At 41.8% G+C, this 23877-nt stretch overlaps 1 protein-coding gene across 2 annotated transcripts in view; it reads left to right on the forward strand.

The window, feature by feature from the left end:
• The window catches only part of rerg (RAS-like, estrogen-regulated, growth inhibitor), a 29337-nt gene extending 10291 nt beyond the window's left edge, over positions 1 to 19046 (forward strand). For both annotated transcript variants that reach the window (XM_077545415.1, XM_077545416.1), the window contains exons 3-5: positions 13160 to 13216; positions 16955 to 17028; positions 17131 to 19046. In XM_077545415.1, coding sequence (XP_077401541.1) covers positions 13160 to 13216; positions 16955 to 17028; positions 17131 to 17541 — 542 coding nt within the window. In that variant the 3' untranslated portion in view covers positions 17542 to 19046. The remainder of the gene's footprint in view (positions 1 to 13159; positions 13217 to 16954; positions 17029 to 17130) is intronic.
• The last annotated feature ends 4831 nt before the right edge of the window (positions 19047 to 23877 follow it).

Raw genomic sequence — 23877 nt, forward strand, 5'->3', positions numbered from 1 at the left:
AAAGGTTAGCTCTCTAGTAGGGATGTTGAATACCGCATTTTACTCAACTACTGAGTAGTCACCGATAATGATACCACTAGTACTTTTGATACACAAAATCAACCCCCCCCCCCCCCCGCCTTCCATTAATTTTTTTTTAAATTAAATACAATTTTAAAGAAATACCTCTATATCCCAATATAGCATTTTCCTTAAAATTGCATGAAATTATTGGCAATTTTTTCATTATTCTAATTGCCTGGTCATAAAACCAAAAGAGGGCAACCGATAATAGTATCGGTTGCCGTTGCGAGTACCGATACCTTGACATAAGGACAGGTATAAGCCCGATACCAGATATTGGTACTTGCCCATCCTGAAAAAAAAAAGCATCATTACTACTAATACATTCTTTATATTGCTATTTTCCGGGCATTTTTTAATTGACTTTGAATGATCTTCAACTCGAGACAGGCAAAGTTAATGATTTGGAATCGACCATTTCCAAACCTTCAAAGGTTGCTGATGAAACAAAAACCCAATTGAATTAGAATGAAGCTAGAAACCAAATCACGGGTCCAAGGACTATCTGAGCAATAGACCAATATGTTTTTTTCCAGGGCCGATACCGTTTATTAGTAGTTAAGGATAACCAATATTTGGCGTTGACATTAACTTTCACTAAAAGTGAAAATATTGGCATAAATACTGTATTTTTAAAATTACAAACTCCAAGTCTTAACCACCTTATGGAAATGTTTATATCATGTTTATTGAGCAACTTTTCAGATTTGCAAAATGCTTAAAATATTATTTTAAAAAAATCTTAGACAATAGACATCTTTGTTTTAAAATTCTGTCATGCTCCAGCTCCTGAACATAACAAATTCAAACTAAATGTTCAGGTCATAGGGTCATGAGCATGTCTTAAAAAGTTCAATGAAACTTTAAGTAAATGCCTCCTTAATGTTTTCTACTGTGTTAAATTAAGTTATCCAAAATTGCAAAATATCTGAAATGTTTTCACTTTTATTTCAAAGGGATAGCAACGTGAAAAATTAACTTTTTGGAACTTTTAGCATTGTTAAAATGCTAATTCCTCACCAAAATAATAACTGAAGTGGTGTTTTCCTCCATTGGTCCGTCAATGAGAAATTCTAGGTCATTCTACTCTCTAAGCACCAGCCCCTCACAACCTGAGATTCAAAGCAAGCATTGAAAGCAATCAATTATCCTTCACGTTTGCAATGCCAAAGTGCAATGACAATGGGGTACCGCAAGATGTACGTCACCACGCTTAATTAACTCATTGAATACCAGCCATTTTCATTGGAGCAACCTCCTTCAATACCAGCCGTTTTACTGGATTTTGACTGATCTTGCAAGGCCCACAAAATATTGTGTTCTATTGCTATATAAACATGGAACATACCAAAAGAAAAATTAGACTCTCACTTTCCTTTTATTTATTTTCTTTGATCCTTCTTCGGGTCTCCTGACAACTTCACGACTCTAGCGGGATTCTGAAGTATTCAGTCTAGTTGAACGATATGGGATTTTTAATAGTTTTATTTGAATTAATGAGCACACACTCACATGCACGCACACATGAACACACATGAACACACACTCCCGCACACGCACATACAAAAAAAAAGAGCGAGAGAGCTCAGTATTGTTCATTCGGTAACCTTACCGAGTCGACATGTCATCATCATTGCTCAGTATTGTTCATTCGGTAACCTTACCGAGTCGACATGTCATCATCATTGCTCTCTCTCTCTCTCTCTGAAAAAAAAACCCATTAGACTCTCTTCTTTCATCTATCTTTTTACGTTCTTCAGTTATCAGCGTTAGAATATAGCCAAGTTTTGTCTAAATTCCAATTCCTAAGAAAAAAAACATGCGGAAATTAGCTTTTTGTACAACAAACATTTCAAGCACAACTTCGACTTTAACATTACTATTTTTTGTTTTGTGACAGCTCAAACATCTACATAATGTTTTCGCGCAATAAAACAACAATAACAGTTTATTGCACATGTAACGAATATTGCCCGTCACCCTCAATTTTTTTTTTATTTGCCTTTTTAAACATTTACCCCTGAGGAATGTGTGTGCGTGCCTTTTCTCAAACCAACCAGAGACAGTTCAAAAAAGAAAACTCTTTGAACTTCCCTCCAGCAGGGACTGAATTTCTTTTTTTACAACCCACAGGAAACATATACCTCAGCGAAAAGATTGGTCTCAGTCGACCAAGTCTGCTTCAAATTAATATGAGCTCTCGCATCTGCCGAAGACACAAATCAAGAGCAAGAAAGACTGCTGAGAACCACTGCTGACAAAATTAAGCTATTAACTGAAACCAGAGGTGACTGACCGACCGACAAGGGACCAACTTCGACAAGCCGAAGCAAATTACTCCCGGGTTAGTTCGCTCCTAGCTCAGTCATCCGACGATGTGAAGTGCCTCCAAGTATAGGTACAAAAGGTACTCTTAGAAAAGAACGCACTTTTGAAGTAGACCGCTCAAACGACCTGCGAATAAAATTGGCATTGACTGAAGCCGAGGTTACCCACCTCCGACAATGCCAGCAGGACTATGAGGCAGAGTTAGCTCAGATTAAACATGAGTTACAGTGCGTGCAGCAGTTAAATAATATTGCCAGAGGAGCACCCCTTTTGGGAGCTCCACCTGCAGGCAGACCATCTGATCCCAGAGCCACAGCATCACAGCTGAAATTGCCGCCTAACCCCGACGCCGGATGGAGGACGCCGCCAGTGACCACGGCCGTGTTAAGCCTGGCACCGCCACTAGACGCGCCCCCACGAGTTTTGGGCCCATCAGGTGCTGACAGTTTCCAACGTGGACCCATGTCGACTCCCCCGTTGGAGATACACATGGCCGTGGCCTGGAAGGATTTGGACAAGCTGGCTCGAAACATTGCCAAGTTCGAACCAAAACCAGGGGTGTCCCACAACACATCAGAGTACCTGAAAGACATTGACTACTATCTCCAGAGGTTGCCAATGGCAACCGTGGAAGATAAGTTGTACTTGATAAAAAATGACTTCCAGTCGCGCAGTCAACCGACTGCTTGAATGGCAGCCTGCTGATGTGTTGTCTGATACCTTGGCTGAGGCCATGGCACGTTAATTTGATTGCTCTCCTGAGTTGACGGGCATGGAAATCTCCATGTTCGCCAAACAGGAAAAAAAGGAGCCCCCTCAGGCTTTCTATAGTCGTCTTCGCGATGCCTATTTTGGGACTCGTAACAAGCCCAACATGGAGGAGGACCTGATTTTTAAAACATTGTTTGTCCGGAACCTCCAACCAAACCTCAATCACTACCTAGGATTGGCTTTGTGTCCTCAGACACTTAATAGCTCGCAGCTGCGCAACTTAGCAGCTAGGAGCTATGCAAAATTAAAAGTTTCAACCCCTAAGGTAGCAGACGCCGACGTCTATCAATTAGACGCGGGTCCCCCATCGGAGCTTGAGGGAGCCTTCTCCAATGCTCCAAAGGAAGTCCAATCCAGATTGAAAAGGTTGAACCAAAATAGTTGCAACCGAACGGCTTACACGTGCCACGCTCCAAAACTGAAAGCCCGCGTGACGAGTGACCGGATGGAGAATTGCAAACTGTTTACCGCCGCCATTCCAGATTCTCTAAAGGTAAGCCTAATTCGCTCTACAATCCAAAACATGAAGAAACCGAATGCGCGACGAAAACCGAATCTCGAGTCCCGGAACCACCAAGACGACCGACTACAGCGCAATTGCCGACGGGATACTCAAAGCACTCCTGAAATTGTCGAAAGACCAGTCTGTGCGACGAGGCGATGGCTGGACACCCACTGACATGACCCACCAACAGTTGAACATGGGTCAGTCGGTCCTAAGGGATGGGCGAGCGCCGTTACGAAGTGCGGGGCGATGGCCTACGTCGCCCCCGGTCGCCATTGATTCAGTCCCCCTTCTTATGGATCAAGACCTGCTGGTTTGCTTCCAACCCATCATCGACTACCAGAAACGCCAGATCTAGGCCCAGGTGCGGCAGGCTCTGTTGACAACACTCCCGGGGCATGACAGGTCTCAGCTGTGCAATGTGACTCGGGCGCAGCCACCACACATGTAAGCAGGCGCCCCCACAGGGAACTGGGACCCAACACCTTCTACAGCAGGATCACTCACGTCTCCTTCGAAGAAACGGCTGTGAAGCCGCAACATCTTCCTGTGTGACCTTGATCCGCCACCGGCCGATGCAGGGTGCGCCCCTCGCTTCATCGGAGGTGTCCAGGTGCAAGGTACACCCGTCTTTGACGCTGTCCTCGCCTTGTGGGCTGACAAATCAGCCTCTTCTACAGGTTTTGCTGACGACTTGCGGGATCATGATCCAAACATTACTTTCGTCTCCAAGTCTTGCCAGTTTCCGTTGAACATGGAACCCCCTCTTACCATTTCTGCAGTGGGCGCCTTAAACCTTCAGTGGAACCAGCGCTTAGTAACCCACTACTTCCTGGGTGTCCCGGACACGCCCCACACCCTTTTGGTTGGTGCAGACTTGCTTGTCCGCCTTGCCGTCCAGGTAGACACCATCAACAATGTACTGTGGTCCCTCACCAACTCGGAACCTCGTGCGTGTGTTCCCAGTCTTCCAAACAGGAAGTCTGGACAAACCATCCCAGACGCTTGCGAAGTCTTGAACAAAGACACATTCCACCTGACTTGTTCTTGACTGAAGACGCCGACGGCCAAAGACTCACTAGGCCATCTCAAATTGTCACAGTTAACCCTGCCGGTCCCACCAACGATGAAGACATCGTTCAAGTGAACCCCAAGGATAAATAAAAGTTGCCATTCACCTTCGGCAACAAACAATACACCTTCACCCGGTGTCTATTCGGCTATGCTAACCCGTGTACGAGATAAACAAGAACAAAGCATAGGTTGTCAACGAGCCGGCTTCATTTTTGACCTCCTTCCGGTTTCAGCTGCTGAAGTTAGGTGACCTTGCGGCATTCGTGCGGTACCCCATTGGCCGTCTTAAAATCCCTGAAAGGATTCTGACTGACACTTGTGTAAACTACAAGTAAAACCTTTTGCATGGAACCTAACTGCACGGATGGTGTAGTGGTTAGCACGCTTGCCCTCTGAGAAGCAGGTCTCTTCTTTGCGACCCACTCTTGCTTGTCTTTTTCCCCCTTTTTTTCCTTCTTTCTTCCTTCTTGTCCCCTCCTCCTCCACTATGATTTCTTGCGGCAAGGAGTCATTTTGTTTCATATGTTTATTGAAGAATTCAACATCCATCCAATTTCCACATGTAAAGAAGACACGGTTGTACCACAACAACTGGCCGGTCTTGCGTGGCCACACAGCGCTCTTTGGCAGCAGGCGACTCAGACGAAAGGGGCACGGCAACCACACGGGGAGAGGCGGGGTTTATAATATTTATATAATAATAATAATATTTCATTTCAAAAATTACATCGTCTTGGTGTCAAAGGTAAGATTTATTCATTATATGCCTATAGTTAAAATTCCTTGATGTACCGGTAATCCCTTTTAATTTCAAACAAAAACAGAAGGTGCAGAGATTTCCCAGGCAGGGTCAGCGGCATTGCTTAGAAAATTAATGGAAAATTTCAATAAATAGTTCCATGAAGTTAGTACAGTTTTAAATTGAAATATCATCAGTTGTCAGATAAAAAAACTAAAAAAATAAATCATCAAAATATGAATATCTGCACCGTTAATTAGGCCGGCCAATAATTGGTCCCTCTCGACCAACCCGCTTGATTTAGACTGAAAAATAATGCAACCAAAACAGGAGAATACGATCAACTACTGATCCCAAATTTTGGGAGATTACTCTTCAATGTCTCTTTTGGTTTTCAATGACATCCAACCTAAGATAGCAAGGTGAGACTTGACTTATTTTTTTTTATGCTTATCAGTCATGACTTCATAGTAAGTAATCTATGAAACATTAGAAATCCTCAAATGGATTGTCTTCATAAAGGTTTGGTGTTTGCCTCAGCTTGAATGGCGCTATTGTTGGCAACAAAAGATTTTTAAAAAATGTGGACAAATGTGCCGTATGATCCTAACGCCCTTCCTGTTCTAACCTCCGGAATGTGAGCTCTGTTATTGCATTTTTTCCAAGGTGTGAAATCATCGGGGACTTCAGTGTCCCATTTTACAACACCCCCACCCCGAGACCTTGCCTATTGTGTGCCTGTTTTGCTGCTCTAAAGCACGTGGGCGGGTAGTGACGGGAGGTTGTCAGACTTTTACCTGACAGGGATTATATTGCAATACAGACAACCATTGGCACAGTGTATTCAAACCTAGTTGCAGTGAAAAGAACAAAAGAAAAAAAAAACATTACATGAGGCTGGTTCTTTTGTGAACGTTACACAAAGTACAATCATGGTCACTTCATTTCGTACATGCTTGAAGCACACTTTTGTTCCCGACACAAGTTTATTGCACACTTGAGCAAAAACGGTGCCATTGTTATTGTTAAAACTGCATAATGTTACAAATAGCATTACAACATTATTTTAACGTTGGTCAGAATGGTTGGAGTGATTTTTTTTTTTTTTTGATGTGGTACAGATGTAAAACATTTGAGAACCAATGCACTAGTGCTACAAGAGACTGTAGGACAGCTAATTTGGTGTATTTGCAGCAGAGTGGCAAAAAAGAATCATATTAACTCTTTGACTGCCAGACGTTTTCAGAAACGGGATGTCGCCAGTGCCAGCCGATTTAAGCATTTTGACTGATCTTTCAAGGTCCACAGAAAATGTTCTGTTTGGACTATGGAAACACACATACTACCAAATGAAAGATTGAACGCTCATCTTTCATCAGAAAAAAAAACTTTGTTTCTACCTTATTCAGTTCTTCAGTAATCAACAATAGAAAATGGTTAGTTTCACCAAAATGCTCTGTTTTGAAAAAAAGCGGAGAAAAAGAGCTTTTTGTGAAACGATGTTATTTCATGCACTCTAGTGAATTGTACACTTCTTTTTGTCCATGAATGATGCCACAAACACCTAAATAGTGCTTTACTTCTGTAAAACGCTATCTTCAACAATGAAAAAGTGTTTTTTGGTTGCAAAATACGTTTATTTTCATTCAACAGTGTAACAATTTGACAAAACAATTTCGCAAACTATTTACAAATGTGTGCAACTGTGGTACTATTTACAATTATGTGGATGTTTCAAATACAGTTTTTCTTTTTGTAACGCTCCCATGCGTGCAAGGAGACGCAGCAGGATTTGCACAACAGATTAGTTTCACTTGCGATGGCTCCTTTCGCGTGCAGACGTTACACTTTCTTGACGGCCTTTTTTTCCGGGGAATAGCAAGTAGCAGACTGTACCCACTCCTCCGATGAATATGCATTGGACTCGGGGCACTCTTCGTCGTCCGATTGAACGTCCGCCTGAGCGTGCTCCGCGTTTTCCGGTGTTAGCATCGCTAGCCCGTGAACCTTTATGACGTCGTCATAGCCGCCGCGTCAGCGCTTCCAACTTCGGCGTCAACCTCGGAGTCACCATCATCATCATCATCGATGATGATTATCATCGTCATCAATGTGCTCTTTAGCATTGGTCGATGCCTTTCGTCTTTGAAAAAAATTCCCAAGTGTGAGCTGCTTGCAACCGCCATTGTTTGCTTCCTCAGCCATCTAGCTCCGCCTCACGTCTTCTACTGCCGCGTCAATGCTTCCAACCTCGGAGTCACCATCATCATCATCATCATCATCGATGATGATCATCGTCGTCATCAATGTGCTCTTTAGCGTTGTTCGATGCTTTTCGTCTTTGAAAAAAACTGCTCGACCGTGAGCTGCTTGCAACCGGTCGCCATGTTTTCTTCCCTTCCCCAGCCATTGTCCCCTCTAGCTCCGCCTCATGTCTTCTACTGACGCCTACCCAATCTTGTCAAAAGAGTCATTGCTGCCATCTAGGGGCCAAAAATAGTCATTAGGCTAACTAGATCTGCTTGAAACTTTCACAGCAGCTGGCCAAGGCTTTCCTCCACCCGTTTCAAAAAAAAAAAATTGGATGACGTCTTTTAACGTCCATGGCAGTCAAAGAGTTAAAGAATGGGGGCGGGTGGGATTGATGTTTTGTGTGTCGTACAAAGCATTTGAGGCTACGGTGCGAGCAACGAGAGAAACGAGGCCTGCGTGAAGGGAAATTCCGCACCCGCTTTGACATGACTGGATCAATTAGCAGCTGCGCTCGCTTTGTGGTCTCATACTGGTTGGAAAAAGTCAAAGTGCCAAAGCACTAGTAGTCAAATCGCTAACACAGCTAATTTGTCTTGTCATTCCGGTTTTATTTTGAAAGTCTAACTCTGCTCTCGTTTCAGGTCAATTGCCCTTCCTCATGTGGTGTCTGTATCCGCCCCATTCCTTGATTGTGTCCACCTGTTCCCAAACACCCTCATGTGTTAAATAGTCCGCGTCGCCCTTGTCTTGTTGCCGAAGTGTCACATCAAACTGCAGCCGTTGAGGCTAACCAAATCCCTGCGCCTGAGTCCTCCCTGCCTCGCCTTGTCATATATAGGTGTTATGTTATAATAGTGGTTCTTAACCTGGGTTGGCTTGAACTCCAGTGGTTCTGTGAGTCAAACTCAGGAATTTTGAGTTGAAAAAAAAAAAAATAGTTTAGAGGTTCGGCTGAAGTCACGACACACCAGACTCAAATGATTCATGATGGTACACCCCGCTTGGCCATTATTGGCTGCAGATGATCACGGTACATTGCTTGACCTATCTGTGTTGCAGGGAATTTGGATTTTCAGGTATCGCAGGGCTGGTCTAGAACGATCACTGTAACAAAGAACAGTTTTTTTGTTTTGTTTTTCATTGATAGTCTATTTTACTTGTAATTTTAGAATCAACCGATAATTAGTTTCAAATGCAATGCAGCGCAAAGTGTTGAGACTCGGGTTGACTTGAAATAAGCATTACATTTTGTCCAGACAGCACCATCATCACTCACGGACTCATGACATGTTGAGTGTAGTCTTGTGTATTACTCTTGCTCTTATGACTTTCTACTTGATTGGGAGGAAAAAAACAGTCTGACAATCTGAGCTGCGAGGGGATCTTACTCCATCTCCATTTGGCTTTGACTCCCATGCAACATATTTCTATGAAATTACGTTTGTGGTTATGGACGCAGACGTGCCGCAGGGGTAGGTGAAAAGAACTCTGGGAAAGTTCTCCGACAGGAAGCAGAGGCCCGACCTCCTGTTCAGGAAGTGGATTTGTTTACTTGTTGCTCGCGTCATTACGACAACTCGACAATATTTCCAGTGTGGAAAATTTACATCAAAAGGACGATTAACTGATGAAAAGGATCTTAAGTTCATTGCCAGTGGCATTCATTCAGGTGCTTTCGGAGGATTTTGATAATAACTCACACTTCAAAGTAGCAGTTCTGTAACCTCCCCTCAAGGAATCTTATTTGTTTCAAAATATACTTTATACTGTCTGCAAACCTTCAATCTATCCATTTTGGTTCTACAGTTTGTTTTAAATTTATATCCAAGCGTTGCAATGGATGCTACATGACTCAACATTTTATGAGCTGAAACATGAGCTATTTTAGCAATGTTTTCATTTCCGTAGTTTTAATATCTCACGAACTGCAAGGAAAATAATCTAAACACTAAAATAATTGTTTTGACATCAGCTCAGTAAATAATGGCTTTATTGAAATTGCTGTTTAGGGACAGTCAATTCTCAATGAGCCCAAAAATATTTGGCTGGCTTTTAGATAGTTGGATGCTAGACACAAGTGGTGGATAAAGAAAGGTCACTTAACTCCATGTGGAACTTTTTTCTCACATTATGACAAAGAAACATAATTTTTTTTAGTCAATGTTATGCTATTTATTCAGCTATAACCAGTACACAAAGGAAAAGCAAAAGCAAATTAGGGTTTTCAGTTCTAAACCATCCTGTGGAGACTCCGCAGCTTGGTGGAAACTTTTTTTTCACGTGCTCAGCTGGCTTGTCCAAACAGACCAAATGTGACGCAAACACAATAGCTGCAGACTCCAATTCAATTACTGCATGTCTGTTAGCATGTAAGTGATTTTTTTCGTCATCATCATCTCAGGACGCTGACACATACTTTTGCTTTTGTTTGCAATTAGCTGAATCAATGATTCTTATCTGCTTGGCATCTTAAAAGCTGAAGACAACACTAGATTGAGAAAGTGTATACTACTCACAAAAAGTTTGGGGTATTGGGCTTCCAGCTGACTTTTCAGAATGAGCCTAAAATGCATATTAACCTTTACAGGTGAGCTTCATTTGACCTTATCGAATCTTTTGTGAATGCACATGTCTAATTGTTAAATGTTTTTGTCATTTTGCACATCTTGATAACAAGGAGAATTCCCAAAATGATTTTAATCCATGATTTTGACTTTTTGGGGGGTTGGGGGTCCCGCTACCAAGTATCGGTATCAGGCCAATACCAGGCCTTTTTCCAAGGTATCATACTTGTGTCGGAGGCTGATACCAGTGTAACCCTTTTGCGATCAGGAACTAGACATGGGGTAGTTGCCACGGACTTCCGGGTTTCACACGTCAGCGTCGTTTCCGGCTACTGATGGCCGCGTTCCAACACTCGCACCCCCACCCCTTCGCCCCCTAACCGCGTGCTCCCGCCCATCGGCGCAGTGTCTCAACTCTCTGAAATGCTTCGGACAACTGAGACAACACATTCGCACCCGTCGACAGGGATGCGCAACCGGGGGGCACAAAGGCGGAAGCACAAGAACTGCGATGCGACCCACTCGTCGCAAACAGGAAACGGAAACAAAGCTGATGTGGGAAAATCAGGAAGTCAGAGGTCCCGCCTCCTCTGTGGCATATACCCCATTAGAAGAATAGAGGGGAAAAAATCATTAATTGTATGCAAATTTGAAGGAAAAATGCTATATTGGCATGTATCTGTCTTTGTAGTGCCCTGTATGTTACGGATTGTCTGGGTTGGGCCCCGGAATGCAGAAATAGCGACAAGTGGTAAAAAACAGTTTATTTGCTGAGGTCTGGCAAGAAAAAAAAAACGAAAAGACTCAGGAGGCAGGCAATCAGGCAGGGAGAGGGCGGGCTGGCGAGGAGAAGCTTCACGAAGAAAGTACTACGGATGAGATGGAATTCTCTGGCACCAACCTGGGAACAGACCAGGCTTCTTAAGAGATGATATAATATCCTAAAAGTCTTTGTGCACAGCAGTTCAGATCAAGGGGGCAGAGCCTGCTTTGATTAACTTGCTGCAGAGTTGGTTTAACAGTAAGTAAATCAACTTCAAATATCACAACACTGAAATCCATTTCAGTCAGGCAGTGTTAAAAATACACTTTGGGGGTTGAAATCAGCTCCAAAACATGTAATACCAACATTTAACACTGCAATTTTTGCTGTGAAAGTGTGATTCTCAAAACACATCTGTTTTACGTTATAAGTTTTAAATTATCAGTTTTGAGAAAAAAGAAATAAATTCAACATTCAATTAATTTTGTAAAAGTCAAGTTGAAATCAACAAAAAAGGTTGCATGCATTGTGTGTTCAGCCTGAAATTTCACCTGATAGCCCAATTTCCCTTTTTAAAATGACTATGCAAGTAAATGCTGGTCTTGTTATGGAAAGGGTGCCAATTCCACTGCGGGCGGCATCAATTAAGAGCCATTGCTTGGTATTAAGAATGCGCCACACAAGTGGAGCAGCCAGGAGAGGTTTGGTGACCGTATTTTCCAGCAGTGCTCTGATGACACAGCGGGTGAATTGTGATGGCACCAGACTGCTGATAGTGTGCACTTGTTGTTACCCCAGTGCCATCCTTCAGGCAATCTTGGCCACCGTGTCCATATTAAGGCCCATTAACAAAGACTCCTCTTTTCCATCTCTTCCTGTGGCGGTGAAAAGGGGGAGATAATGTTACATCTAAAGAGGAGCGGACCTCACACACTATTGCTTGTTCTGCCTGGGTGAAATCCAGGACACTGCAGCTGGGACACTCTAACGCACGTGCACTAGCCACAATATAGGCACACCTGCTCATGCGTCACGTGTAATGACACAGCACTCCAGCAAAACAAGATTCTCTTGTGAAAGTGTTGTGCAGGCTTATAAAATGTTTCATTTGGATTGCATCTTTCTGCAGCTCCTCCCTGTCTGCAAAATGACAAATTGCGAGAGTAAAAGCAACATGGCTATGAGTTCCATACGAGTGTAATGAAACGTGGCATTGGCAATCTGGCCAACAAAAAGTATTTTTTGTCCTCAAGTTACTTATGAGCTGAAAAAGCTCATGATGGATCTTTTTCACCGCCTCGCCACTGCAGAGGCAAAGACGCAAACATACCTGGATGCGTGGAGTCAAGTGGACCTCTCGAGGTTCTTTCGAAGTCACTCAGGCACATGACAGCTTCTGCATGGAGAAGAGATGAATGAAAGCCTGCGCGCAAGACTAATGCAGTGCAAGGACTGCAAACTACAAGTGGCCACTCGCTGTCATATCATATCACGACTCTGAACTTTTTAAAATGTATTTATTTATTTTATTTGGGACCATATAGTCAAGAGGAATGCTAATACTGTATAATGTTATGGTTCAATTTGGTCTACTTAAAGCCACTGAGTTTGCCCCCTGCTGGCCTTTCGAAGAAGTGTCTCATCTTTTTCATTCACAAATCCTTGCATCTTAACTATATTACATGTAACGGCTTGTCAATAGCTTGGAAATTCACCTCAGATATACACAGTTCCAAAATTGTTTCAGGCCTAGCTTAGATCACACCAATCAATATTTTATAATTTGATAAAAGGCAGTTTATGAAGAAAATCTGTCATTATTTACCATTTAGGCCTAATGATGCGAGGGGGAAGCCGGCAAGGCAAATAACGCAGCTGCCAGAGAGCATCTCAGGTAACGATGATGTCATGGTGATGATGCCAGTTTGGCCTTCACGCTCTGTCCTTGCAAGTTTAGGAGGATAAATAAATGAATGAAAAAGGGGATTCCTGGCTTTCACTCATGGCTGTATATGACTGACTGGGTTGGGGTCTTTTGTTTTTGATACTAATGCTGCATTTGATACTAATGCTGTACCCAACCTGTCTTTTTGTTGCAGCGTTGGTGGTGAGGTTTTTGACTCGACGCTTTATCTGGGAGTACGACCCAACTCTTGGTAAGAAATCCCGATTAGAGAGAGAGAGAGAAAATTCCAATACACTTTAATCACACAGTAAATAGCAGTTTATTATATGCATTCATAAAAGTGTCTTTTCAGTGGCCCTCAATGTGCTATTCATACCAATTAAGGAAGCCAATTGAAACACATTTGTAGTCTTCCATTTTAGTCATTAATGCAAAAATGGACACCAGATAGAGTTTATTGATCTTCATAGTTTAACGATGCATAGTGTGGTCAACAAAGGAGCTCCAGTATATTGTGTGAGTGCTTTCTTGGTTAGCACAAGAGCAGATGAGACAGTTTGAGGAGTGTACTGGGAATAAGAGCACTTTCGAGTGTGTCCAAACATGCAGTCAGTAAATCAGCGCGTGTTGAGTGCTAGTCTTACAAACGCATGATTACCGCCAGCGTTTAGAAGCAACAACTGCGTTTGTCTTTCTGGGGCAACGTATGTACTGTATAACGTCATTTCTCCCATGAAGCAAGCGCACGGCCTGGATGATGATCCAATTAGCACATATTGAAGTGTTACCCCTGCGTGTTCTCTGCCAATAGACCCAAAAGCGCCAATGTAGTGCAGATTTTTTTCTCTCTGTTGAACTCACTTATGCAACATCCAATTGTGCACACAAACGTGAAAATATTAGGTTGAACAGATATTCTAACACTGCAGCCTTGAAACAGAAGTGCAACAACTGTCTGATATAAGCATGTTTATCAAACTTTATTCAACCAACTTAAGGCACATATTTTACATTAGGAAAGCATCTCATCACAAACCTACACATAAAAACGTCACAAAATGTTAATAATAAAGATGATGCGGTCTCACAAATGTCTTACTCAAGCTATTACAGTAATATTTGCAGTTTAATATTGACAAAATGCTGTATTCACATTTTCCCCCTGCTCTTTCTGGAATGTTCTACGATGACACAAACAACACGCTGTGATGAGAAAGTAATTGGTGTCAAGGAAGTTTGCTGAAGGATACATTCTGACTGTGACACAAGCTTTCATTGTTCTGCCTGTCACTATAAGTCACTGGTATTGATACACCAAAAATACTTTACTTGGAGAAAAAAGTTTTGGGGGAAAAAAATAACTATAATTGGATACTTGCAGATCTTTCTGCCATGTTGCGAGTTTTCACACTTGGCTATGCTGACTCTAATAAGATTCAATCCAATCCAACACAATCAAAGAGAGAATGGCACAGCCAGACTTGCTGTGATGTACGCACTCTTGTATGGAATCTCACCTGGCATTGATAGTTGACTAGCACAAGGATAGTCATGGCTACACATAAACGCGGCGACCGCCATCAGCAGCCGGCAGAGTGACGTCTCTCCAAAGAGGCCGTCTAACAGGACACACGCCCACCCGGCCTGCTGTCTCCTCCTCAGCCTCCAGCCAAAACAATAAATCTCCACGCCACCGCCACTCTCTTTGACATCTCATTGACGTCACCTGTGGTGAAGCACCTGGGACTCGGCGGTACAATCGTGCCGAGACTTGAGCTATTTTCAACTCTATTTGAAAACACAACATGACTACAAGCACGTCAAAAGGCTTTCATAACCGACGCCTGCCGCGAATCAAAGTTTGACTTGCCTGACTGGAAATGTTTTATTCAAGTTGCTATTCCCGCTGTTAGGAATCAGGATACCCTTTTCAATCCAGAATTTTCTATCTGCATGATATTTTCGATGAACCATAAAAAAAAGAAGGATTTTGCGGCATGACGCACTATAGCTGATAAAGACAACAAAGGTGAGCGTAGATTAGAATCACAAAGAGACAACACTGTCCAAATCCCCCCACTTTTCTGCCAAATCCCGGAACATTCTTCATTTGACAAGCCAACTTGTGTTTACACAGATGTGTTTTTGCAAGGGGGTCCATTTTGCTGAACACGATTTGCTTCTTCTTCTTCCTTGCACTGGCCAGAGGTGAAGATGCAATTATTGCGCATCACTGTCAACATGGGCTACTATTTAAACAAACTAGGGATAGGCAAGTACCGATACCAGGTATCAGTATCGGGCCGATACAAGTCCACATTCCATGGTTTCGGTACTCCCGACGGATATTGATACTGGTAATAAGCCCGCTCTTATGGCCATTCTTCAGTAAGGAATAGTTAGAAAGACTGGGGGGAACGAAAGTTTTGTTCCGTCTCGTTCGTTTCCTGTGTATCTCCTTATGAGGTAATTGTTCATTTCATTACTTCTGACAGCACCATTTCAGTGTGCGTTACTGAGAATAAGTAAGTACTTGTTGTGTGTAATATCACCTACAATATATCTGTCGTTCATATCGTTTGGATCTCACGTAACTTCGCCGTGTTTAACTCAATTGTTCCCAAAAAAGTCGAAATATTTTCTATTTTAAATGTTTTGAGTGTCCTTAAGACGTATTTATATGTTTAATGTTTTTTTTTGTTTTTTATGCTAAAGCATACAGAAGGCTTTGATGCAGCCAACTGCAGAGAACGGTTGAAGAAATGGTAGTTATTACAAAAACGGCCAGCAGGTGGCAGCAGAGCAAAAGAGATCAACCAGAGCCATGTTGAAAAAAGCTAATTTACCCACAGTTCTATACAGATTTGTGAATAATGATTCAACTTAGCTATATTCTAATGCTAATTGCTGCAAAACGGAAACAGATATAGAAGAAATATTCTTTTTTTTCCCCTGATGAACGAAGACACTCTAATCTTTCTTTTGGTAGGTTCCATGTTTTTATAGCAATAGAACACAATATTCTGTGGGCCTTGCAAAATCTGTCAAAATCCAGTAAAACAGCCGGGAGTGAAGGGGGTTGCTTCAGTGAAAATGGCTGCCGGTCAATGAGTTAATTTACGTTTGCCGCGTCGAGCTGCGGTGCTAAAAATAGAACGGTGCTGTTCAGGGCCCTCTCAGATGCTAATTATAGCCCTTATACACACTACATTATATTTGTAATGTGGCTGTTTCGTTTCCCTTTGGGTTTTATTAATTCATATACAGAGAAACCTTCCAAATTAAAAGCATGGATTCCAAAACAAGATATAATTAAACATCACACTACAGCTTGAGGAATTCTTAACATGGTAGATATTACTAAATTACTTGAAGCCCTATTGTATTGAATAGAATTCTTTGCACTTCACTGTATTCCTTAAAAAGTTGTACAACCACATATTTTGATTGGGACATCTTTTTTCTGGTCACTGGATTATTTGTCTCATCCTATTAAAGGATTTTTTTTTTTAATTCTTTTTATTGTGTGCTCTATGCAAAATGACTTTTATGAGCACATTTAAAAAACATAATTGCCATTCATTTCATTCAATTTTAAGGACATTTGCTATGGTGGGATATATACAGTATGTAATTTAAAATATATATATATCTGTCATTGGTTTTTTTTGTGTGGAAATTTTATGTATCATAAGTACTAATAGCATTGGCACCGTGAGTACTGAAGATCTGAGTATCGGTCTAAAAAAAGTGGTATCGAACATCCCTAAAACAAACACAATCAATGTTAGGGAGGTACCTCAAGAATGCAAGTATTTATTTAATTGCATTTTTTTTTAAATATTTTCTTCAACTAATGTAAGTGTTTTAACAAGTTATTTTGTGCGCAAATTGAGACCATCCTTATTTTGGAATGACTGTAAGTCACCAGACATAAAAGGAGGTCTTGCATCAAAAATGACCGACATGCACTGTTTGTGCCATACAGAATCCACCTACCGCCATCAAGCCAATATTGATGATGAGCTTGTCAGCATGGAGATCCTGGACACAGCAGGGCAGGTGAGACTATCATCCCCTGTTCAACTCTGCGTATTCAGGGCGAGCCATGACTAAATTTCTTCTATTTCCTATCCTTCCATCCAAATTCTGTTTGGTCTTCAGGAGGACAACCAGCAGCGGGAAGGGCACATGCGTTGGGGCGACGGCTTCATCGTCGTGTATGACATCACGGACCGGGGAAGCTTCCAGGAGGTGGTGCCGCTCCGGAGTCTTCTGGAAGAGGTCAAGAAGCCCAAGAACGTGCCCCTGGTCCTGGTGGGAAACAAGTGCGACCTGGACCACGTTCGGCAGGTGACCACTGAGGAGGGCGAGCGCCTGGCCGCCGAGATGGCCTGCGCCTTCTACGAATGCTCGGCGTGCGCCGACGAGGGCGGTGCCGTGGCCGAGGCTTTCCATGAGCTGTGTCGCGAGGTGAGGCGGCGCAAGGCTGTGCAGGGAAAGGCCAGGCGCCGCAGCTCCACCACGCATGTCAAGCAGGCCATCAACAAAATGCTGACCAAGATCAGCAGCTAGAGGACAGTCTTAGGAATGCCGGCAGAAAAACAAAACTAAACATCTCTCTCATGTACAGTAAATGTTCACTGTTGATCGTCTCCCAAATGGACTAGATGTGGGACTGCACTAGCTACTCGTTTTTCACCAAAAAGTGCAATATATCACCGCTTGGTGCACACGCTCTGGAAAATGTCCAATAATGAACCCTTTCGAGGTGATTACCCCCAGAAATGGACATGTATCGCATTCCATTTCTGACTGCAGGTAGATCAAATTGTCACCTAATGGTTCATCTTTCTCCATTTAAGTCAATGAGCGAGTCACTGCATTCATGACAAGCATACAGGCAGACGGTTGGCTCACACACTCTATTGCATGGCTGGGAATATAGTATCCATCACACGTGTGTGTGAAGGCTTCCGTCATGCAGCAGGTGTCCATTTAAACAACCTAAACAAAGCAGCACGACTGTCAACCCAATGAAAGACCTCAGAACTATCACTTCCTTCCTCTTGATTTGATGAAGTCCAGTTGAAAACAGTGGTGCCTTGAGATACAAATTATCAGACTTGAGAGCTTTTTGAGATGCTATAAGAAATGTTGTTTGGCTGATTTTTTTTTTGTTTAGCTTGAATTGGCTATGTAAATATTTTTGACTTGACTTAAAAAAAAAAAAAAAGGGTTAATTTCCATATATCACCCCACATTATTTCAAATTGACAGTGCGGAAAATGCACAAACTGAACTAAAGTGATGAAGATTGAAAATCATCACAAGTTTTGATCATTGTAAGGCGCAAATGTCTTATTTTGATAATCATTCTGCATTCATGGACAACTACAGAAATCGATGTTTACTGTGAAGCTGAAATTTTAAGCATTTGGACAATTTAAAATAATTTGAACTACATATTGCTTAATTTGATCATCATTAATTGTTAAACCGATTGATTGCTGCATCTCCACATGTAAACCAGCAATATAACAATACTCACAGGAAGATATTTTTTATCCACTGCTAAAAATAACAATTATTGTTGTAGATCATTGAAGAGTTGTGATTGTCTCTGTGTATTTAACTGCAAGCAAGGCACACACACCAGAAGGAGCTGCAGTGAATACAAGTGCTATTGTCCTTCCTTATCAAAAAAACACATTACAAACATTTTTGTTGTGTCTTAATGGAGGCTGGAACAATAAGAGTTACAAGCATAATTACGGAACAATAAAAACAATTCATCTTGCATCTAAAGGCACCACTGTATGTTGCGCAGGAAATAGAACCAAAGTTCAGAATGTCCGAAATAAGAAAATCTATAAAGAGAAACAATCACGTCCATATTAAAACAAACTGTACATCACACTCAAGTTCCAACTTTTATACTGTATTAATCTACACTATGTACGCCTTAAGCACTGCTGCTGCATCTTAGCTGAAATGTACAGTGGAAGGTACTGTAATTGCTTATGCGTGTTTTTCTGTATGTAACATGTCAATTAAAAACGAGATGGACTGCACAAGGATCTCTTGCAAAGGTTCTCTTTGTGTGTGGTTAGTTTACATGAGTGTGAATGTCACATGTCGGTCTTCATGGCAGAAAAACAATGGGTGGTGGGTATAAAATAACACATTTACATAACAGCGGGACACTACACTTCCCATTTAACACCAATTAGCAACACAAGATAAGGCAGATGTCTCTGAGGGTAGATGCAGAATTCACTCCACTGCTTGTAGTATTCATAAAGATGTGTGTGTGTGTAAGTAAAAGGACATCTTGATGTCTTGTTTTCTGAATAAAACAAGCTAATAATAGCTCACCTTATTGTTGAGATGGGGATGAGCAAGTTACAAGTGGCGGGGCAGGGACGACATCTGTTGATCAACAGCCTGCTGTGGCTACCTGCGTTGATTAAATATATCAAATGTAATAAGCAAAAGCCCCTATCAATATTAAAGATCAGAATACACTCATCCTTAAAATAAAAAACAACCTTGTCTCTTACAAAAAAAAAAAAAAACCTTGTGCTCTTTAGGATTTGTTAGGAATCAGTTGCTGTGTAAAACATGTTTGGACCCAAGGCAGACAAAAACAAAGAAGCAAGCTTACAGGTTTTATTTGAACATAGGGAGCACGCTAGCGTGAATAAAGACTACAACCAAAAGCAACGTGACATTAGGCCAACGCGTAAACAAACAGTACACTTTTACTAGGAAGGTAGGCAGAGAGCTACAGGAGAACGGGACTGAAGGCAAACGCAAAAATCACTCTAAACCTACACAAGGCTGAGGGAGTAACAGAGAACAGAAAAACACAGTAGTACTTACTAACAGAAGAACAAGCTGCACTACTGGCGAGGACGAAGTTGCAAGAAGCATGCGAGTATCAGGTTGGCAGTGTCGATGGCAATTAGCAAAGGTTACAATATCTCGGCACCCATCTCCTGTCTCTCCTGCGCTTAAATACTCTGCTAATGATGATGCAAGGACCATCATCAAATTCAACTGAATTGATCTGATGTGCTTAACCTGGGTTCAATCTGCAATAAGAATTCACACGTATAATGGAACATATGGTGTTCCACACGGTTCAATTCTGGGAACTCTACTTTTTTCATTGGGTTCCATCTTAAGAAAACAGCGTGGTTGTTTGAAAGTGTTCTGTAAATTTATAGTTGAGTTGTGTGATGGGAGTCAGAGGAAACTGAGCTAAATTTATGTGAGGCTTCCCAAACAGTGTCAACGATGATTTTGTTATTTCGAAATATCTACAGAAGAAATGCATCCATCTCATAGTTGCAGATGGCCGAAAGCGCAGAGACAAATCATCAATGGCGAATGAGTAAAATAACTGTCCACAAAAGTTGTGATTGGCGTCACTGTTTGTAACGTGGCACAGCGGTGACGGCTGACGTCACCAGAAGGATGAGGAGGAAGTCGGGTTGTTATGGAGCATGTGCTGTCCTCCTTTTGCCCTTTAGTAGAATGTTTTTTTGTTTCTTCTGGTATGAAGACCCTCATTGTAGCATTACCATGGCAGCCAAGTGATAGCTTTCTCACTCCAAGAATAAGAAGAATGTTGCACTGCATAAAGAGAAGTCCATTTATGATGTTGACTTGTCAATAAGACTGAGCGAGGCATGAATGTGACAGTGACTGCGTCTAATTCTCCCCAAATGGCTATTTTACATTCACAAGATGGGCGAACGTGTGGGATGTGTCTATTTGCTGAACACCACCACCACTCTGGTGATCTTCTCATTGATGTCTCCCGAGGAAAACAACAATGTCTTCAGGGTGCAAATAACTTGCTAAAGCTTTATCTGGCCGTACTTCCTGTTTGCATAAGCGAGCGCTCATGGGTAAAATTACATCCACATCGATTTGGCAAACAACCACGATGATGGGCAGACGGCGGGAGATTGAGAAAACAGCGCAAATATTTAAACGCGCAAAGTCATCCAAAAAAGATGATAAAAGTTATTTCCTGTGGTTTTGATTCCCTCTTGATGACAATTTTCCATTATGAGACAGAAAGAATGGAATTTGAGTTTCCTAGCAAAAAGGAACTAAAAGCCCTGCAGAGAGGAGTAATTTTCCCCTCATAAACATCTACAGCATCCAAAATGATCTCGCTGTCCTTCTTTCAGCTCTTACAAACAACTCATCGTTCAACTTTAACATGTTCAACATGTTGAAGTTGACTTGACTTCCACTACATCGTTTTAAAAGGCAAACTAATCCATTCAACTTGAAAGTCGCCATCGTTAAGTTGTTTTTTTTGTTTTTGTTTTTTGTGTGATGACATTTTTATTTGGAACATTTTGTGCATTCAGAAGAAGACTTGAGATTGTCTCATCATCAAGATCACATCTTCACGTTGGAATGTTTTTGTTTTTTTTAGGTCGAATGATGGACTTTTATGTCAACTTTTTTTTCTTCCTTCACCCTTGTGTAATATTCATGTTGTTACTCAGCCAGTGTTTGTGGGTCTGATGGACCCGTTGCATTTTGTGGCTTTTAATGCTTCACAATCAATTCACAACACTTTATGTTAAAATACTGAACAGATGTTTACCTTATCCCAATTACAAGCAGTATAAACAATATATATTGTTAATATTTGCCCTTTACCTTTGTTAGGTCAAATTTTAAGTTATTATTTAAACTGAAAGCTAATTCTTGGATACTGATTAATGCGAACAGCTTCCAGTTTGATACAAATAAATAATTGACATTCATCTATGTAAAGACTTTGATCATTCTCACAATTATAAACGATGATTTAACTGGTACGAAACAGAAACTTTCTACAAACATTTTCAAATGATCACTTCTACGGCATTCCTAGGGAATCACAATGTCCCATAACTGTGAGCTATTTTTTAGAACAATGTGGTGCTCACCTTGTTGGAGAGAGTAACTTACTTTTACAGTAAATCAGGGATGGGCAAATACTGCGCCACAAATGGCCCACAACAGATATTTGAACAGAAGGTGGAGCAAAAATCTAAACAGATATAGCAACATTAACAGGTGTGTGTTGTATTTTGAGAGGAAACAATGCAACTTTTTCCTCCTCTCAGGCTTTTTTTTTGGTGTGCAAAGAAGCATGATAGTTTCCATGACAACCAAGCTATAACCAAGCAGTGATGTCGATGTTGCGGGAGTCAGGTGATGAGGCTCACAGGTGATGAGAACTCCATGCACCCATTTAACTTCAGAAAAGCAAAGTGCAAGATAAATATGCACTCCCCAGGTACATTTCCATATAGTTTCGAATCCTCTTCAAATATCAGCAAGTTCAAATTGTTGGTATCATTTTCCGTTGCAACAAACATATATCCCCCCCACACACACACACACACTTTGATCTAACCAAATGATTTGTCTGTTGCTAAGAAACGAGTTGAAACATTGTCCCATTCATCTTGGATAATGGCGATGATGATGATGCAGTGTCAGATCTGTTTGGGCAACGTGTAAAGGGGAAAGTGTGCGTCACAGAGTTAGTAACCTTTATGCATTCATCGTGACACACACTTCTGCAACGTCAAAGTATCTTCGAGGGCTGTTGTGGCAGCACTAAACAAAACCTGAAGGACACTCAGTAGTGTTCAGAACTCCACAAGGCCAAACAATCTGAACGTACCCCAGGAATACTTGCCTTCTGTATCAGCCCGAATGTTGGCCTTGTACAATTAGATGCTAACAAGCAAACAAAAAAGTGAGCGAGAGGGTGCGTGGGAAAGCACCAACAGACAGAAGAGCCTGCAGGATGGCCATGTTTACAGGAATGACGCCTGCAGGCAGGTAGGCAGGCAGCGACCTGCGGCACAATTGGACATTCCAAGCTTGAAAATCATGTCCGAAGAATCACAGTAGCAGCAGATTAACATCGGGCCGTCAATACAAGTGGTCTGGTATGTAAAGAAACAAGTGTGAACAGTTGGACACAAGATGACGCGATAGGGGTGTGGGGGCGAAAAAGTGTTTTGCAGGCGTCAGAGGTACTTTGAGTCACATCAAGCACTTCATCATTCATGACATCAAGCCAATGTTCATCTTTTAACTGCATTTGAAGGCAGAATGAGAAATTCAAGCGCCTCTTTTTCAATGCTGGGATAATAGCTATAAAGCTAGACATGATGATTTATGGAAACTGAGACAAAAATGCATTTTACATACATATTTGTATAACATACATACACAATGCTCTGAATATTTTTCCACCTCCAAACATAATGCAATGGAGTATATGCTATGGAGGTGGCGGGACTTCCGACTTCCTGGTTTTCACACATCAGCTTTGTTTCCATTTCCTGTTTGCTACGTGTGGGCCGCGTCCCAGTTCTTGTATTTCCACCGTGGTGCCCCTCGGTTCCCGTCGATGGGTGCGAGTGTGTCTGTCTCAGTAGTCCGAAGCATTTCAGGGTTGAGACGCTGATGTGTAGCCAGAACGTGGCCATCAGTAGCCGGAAACGACGCTGATGTGTGAAACCCGGAAGTCCTTGCCATCTACCCCATCCAATCTGCCAAAATATGCGCTAGTAAGCACTTCTCCTTTGCATAGGTCATCCGTGTGGCATATCAATGATGATTAGACAGCATGATGTTCTAAAATGTGGTTTGTACACATATCAGGCTTGGCAAAGTAATTCATATTTTCATAGTTTATTGTGAGATTTTGCAAAAATGGCTCAGTAACGCTCCCTACAAGTTTTCAACAAAGCAATCCCGGTTGTACGTAGGAAGTCAAAAATGTCAAAACAAAGTCTCTTGGAGCCATACGCCATAACAGGAAGTCCGCCATTTTGAATTTACTTTTACTTTCAAATTTTGCCCATTCTTTAC

The sequence above is a fragment of the Vanacampus margaritifer genome, chromosome 15 (assembly GCF_051991255.1).
Source record: "Vanacampus margaritifer isolate UIUO_Vmar chromosome 15, RoL_Vmar_1.0, whole genome shotgun sequence".
Classification (NCBI taxonomy): domain Eukaryota; kingdom Metazoa; phylum Chordata; class Actinopteri; order Syngnathiformes; family Syngnathidae; genus Vanacampus; species Vanacampus margaritifer.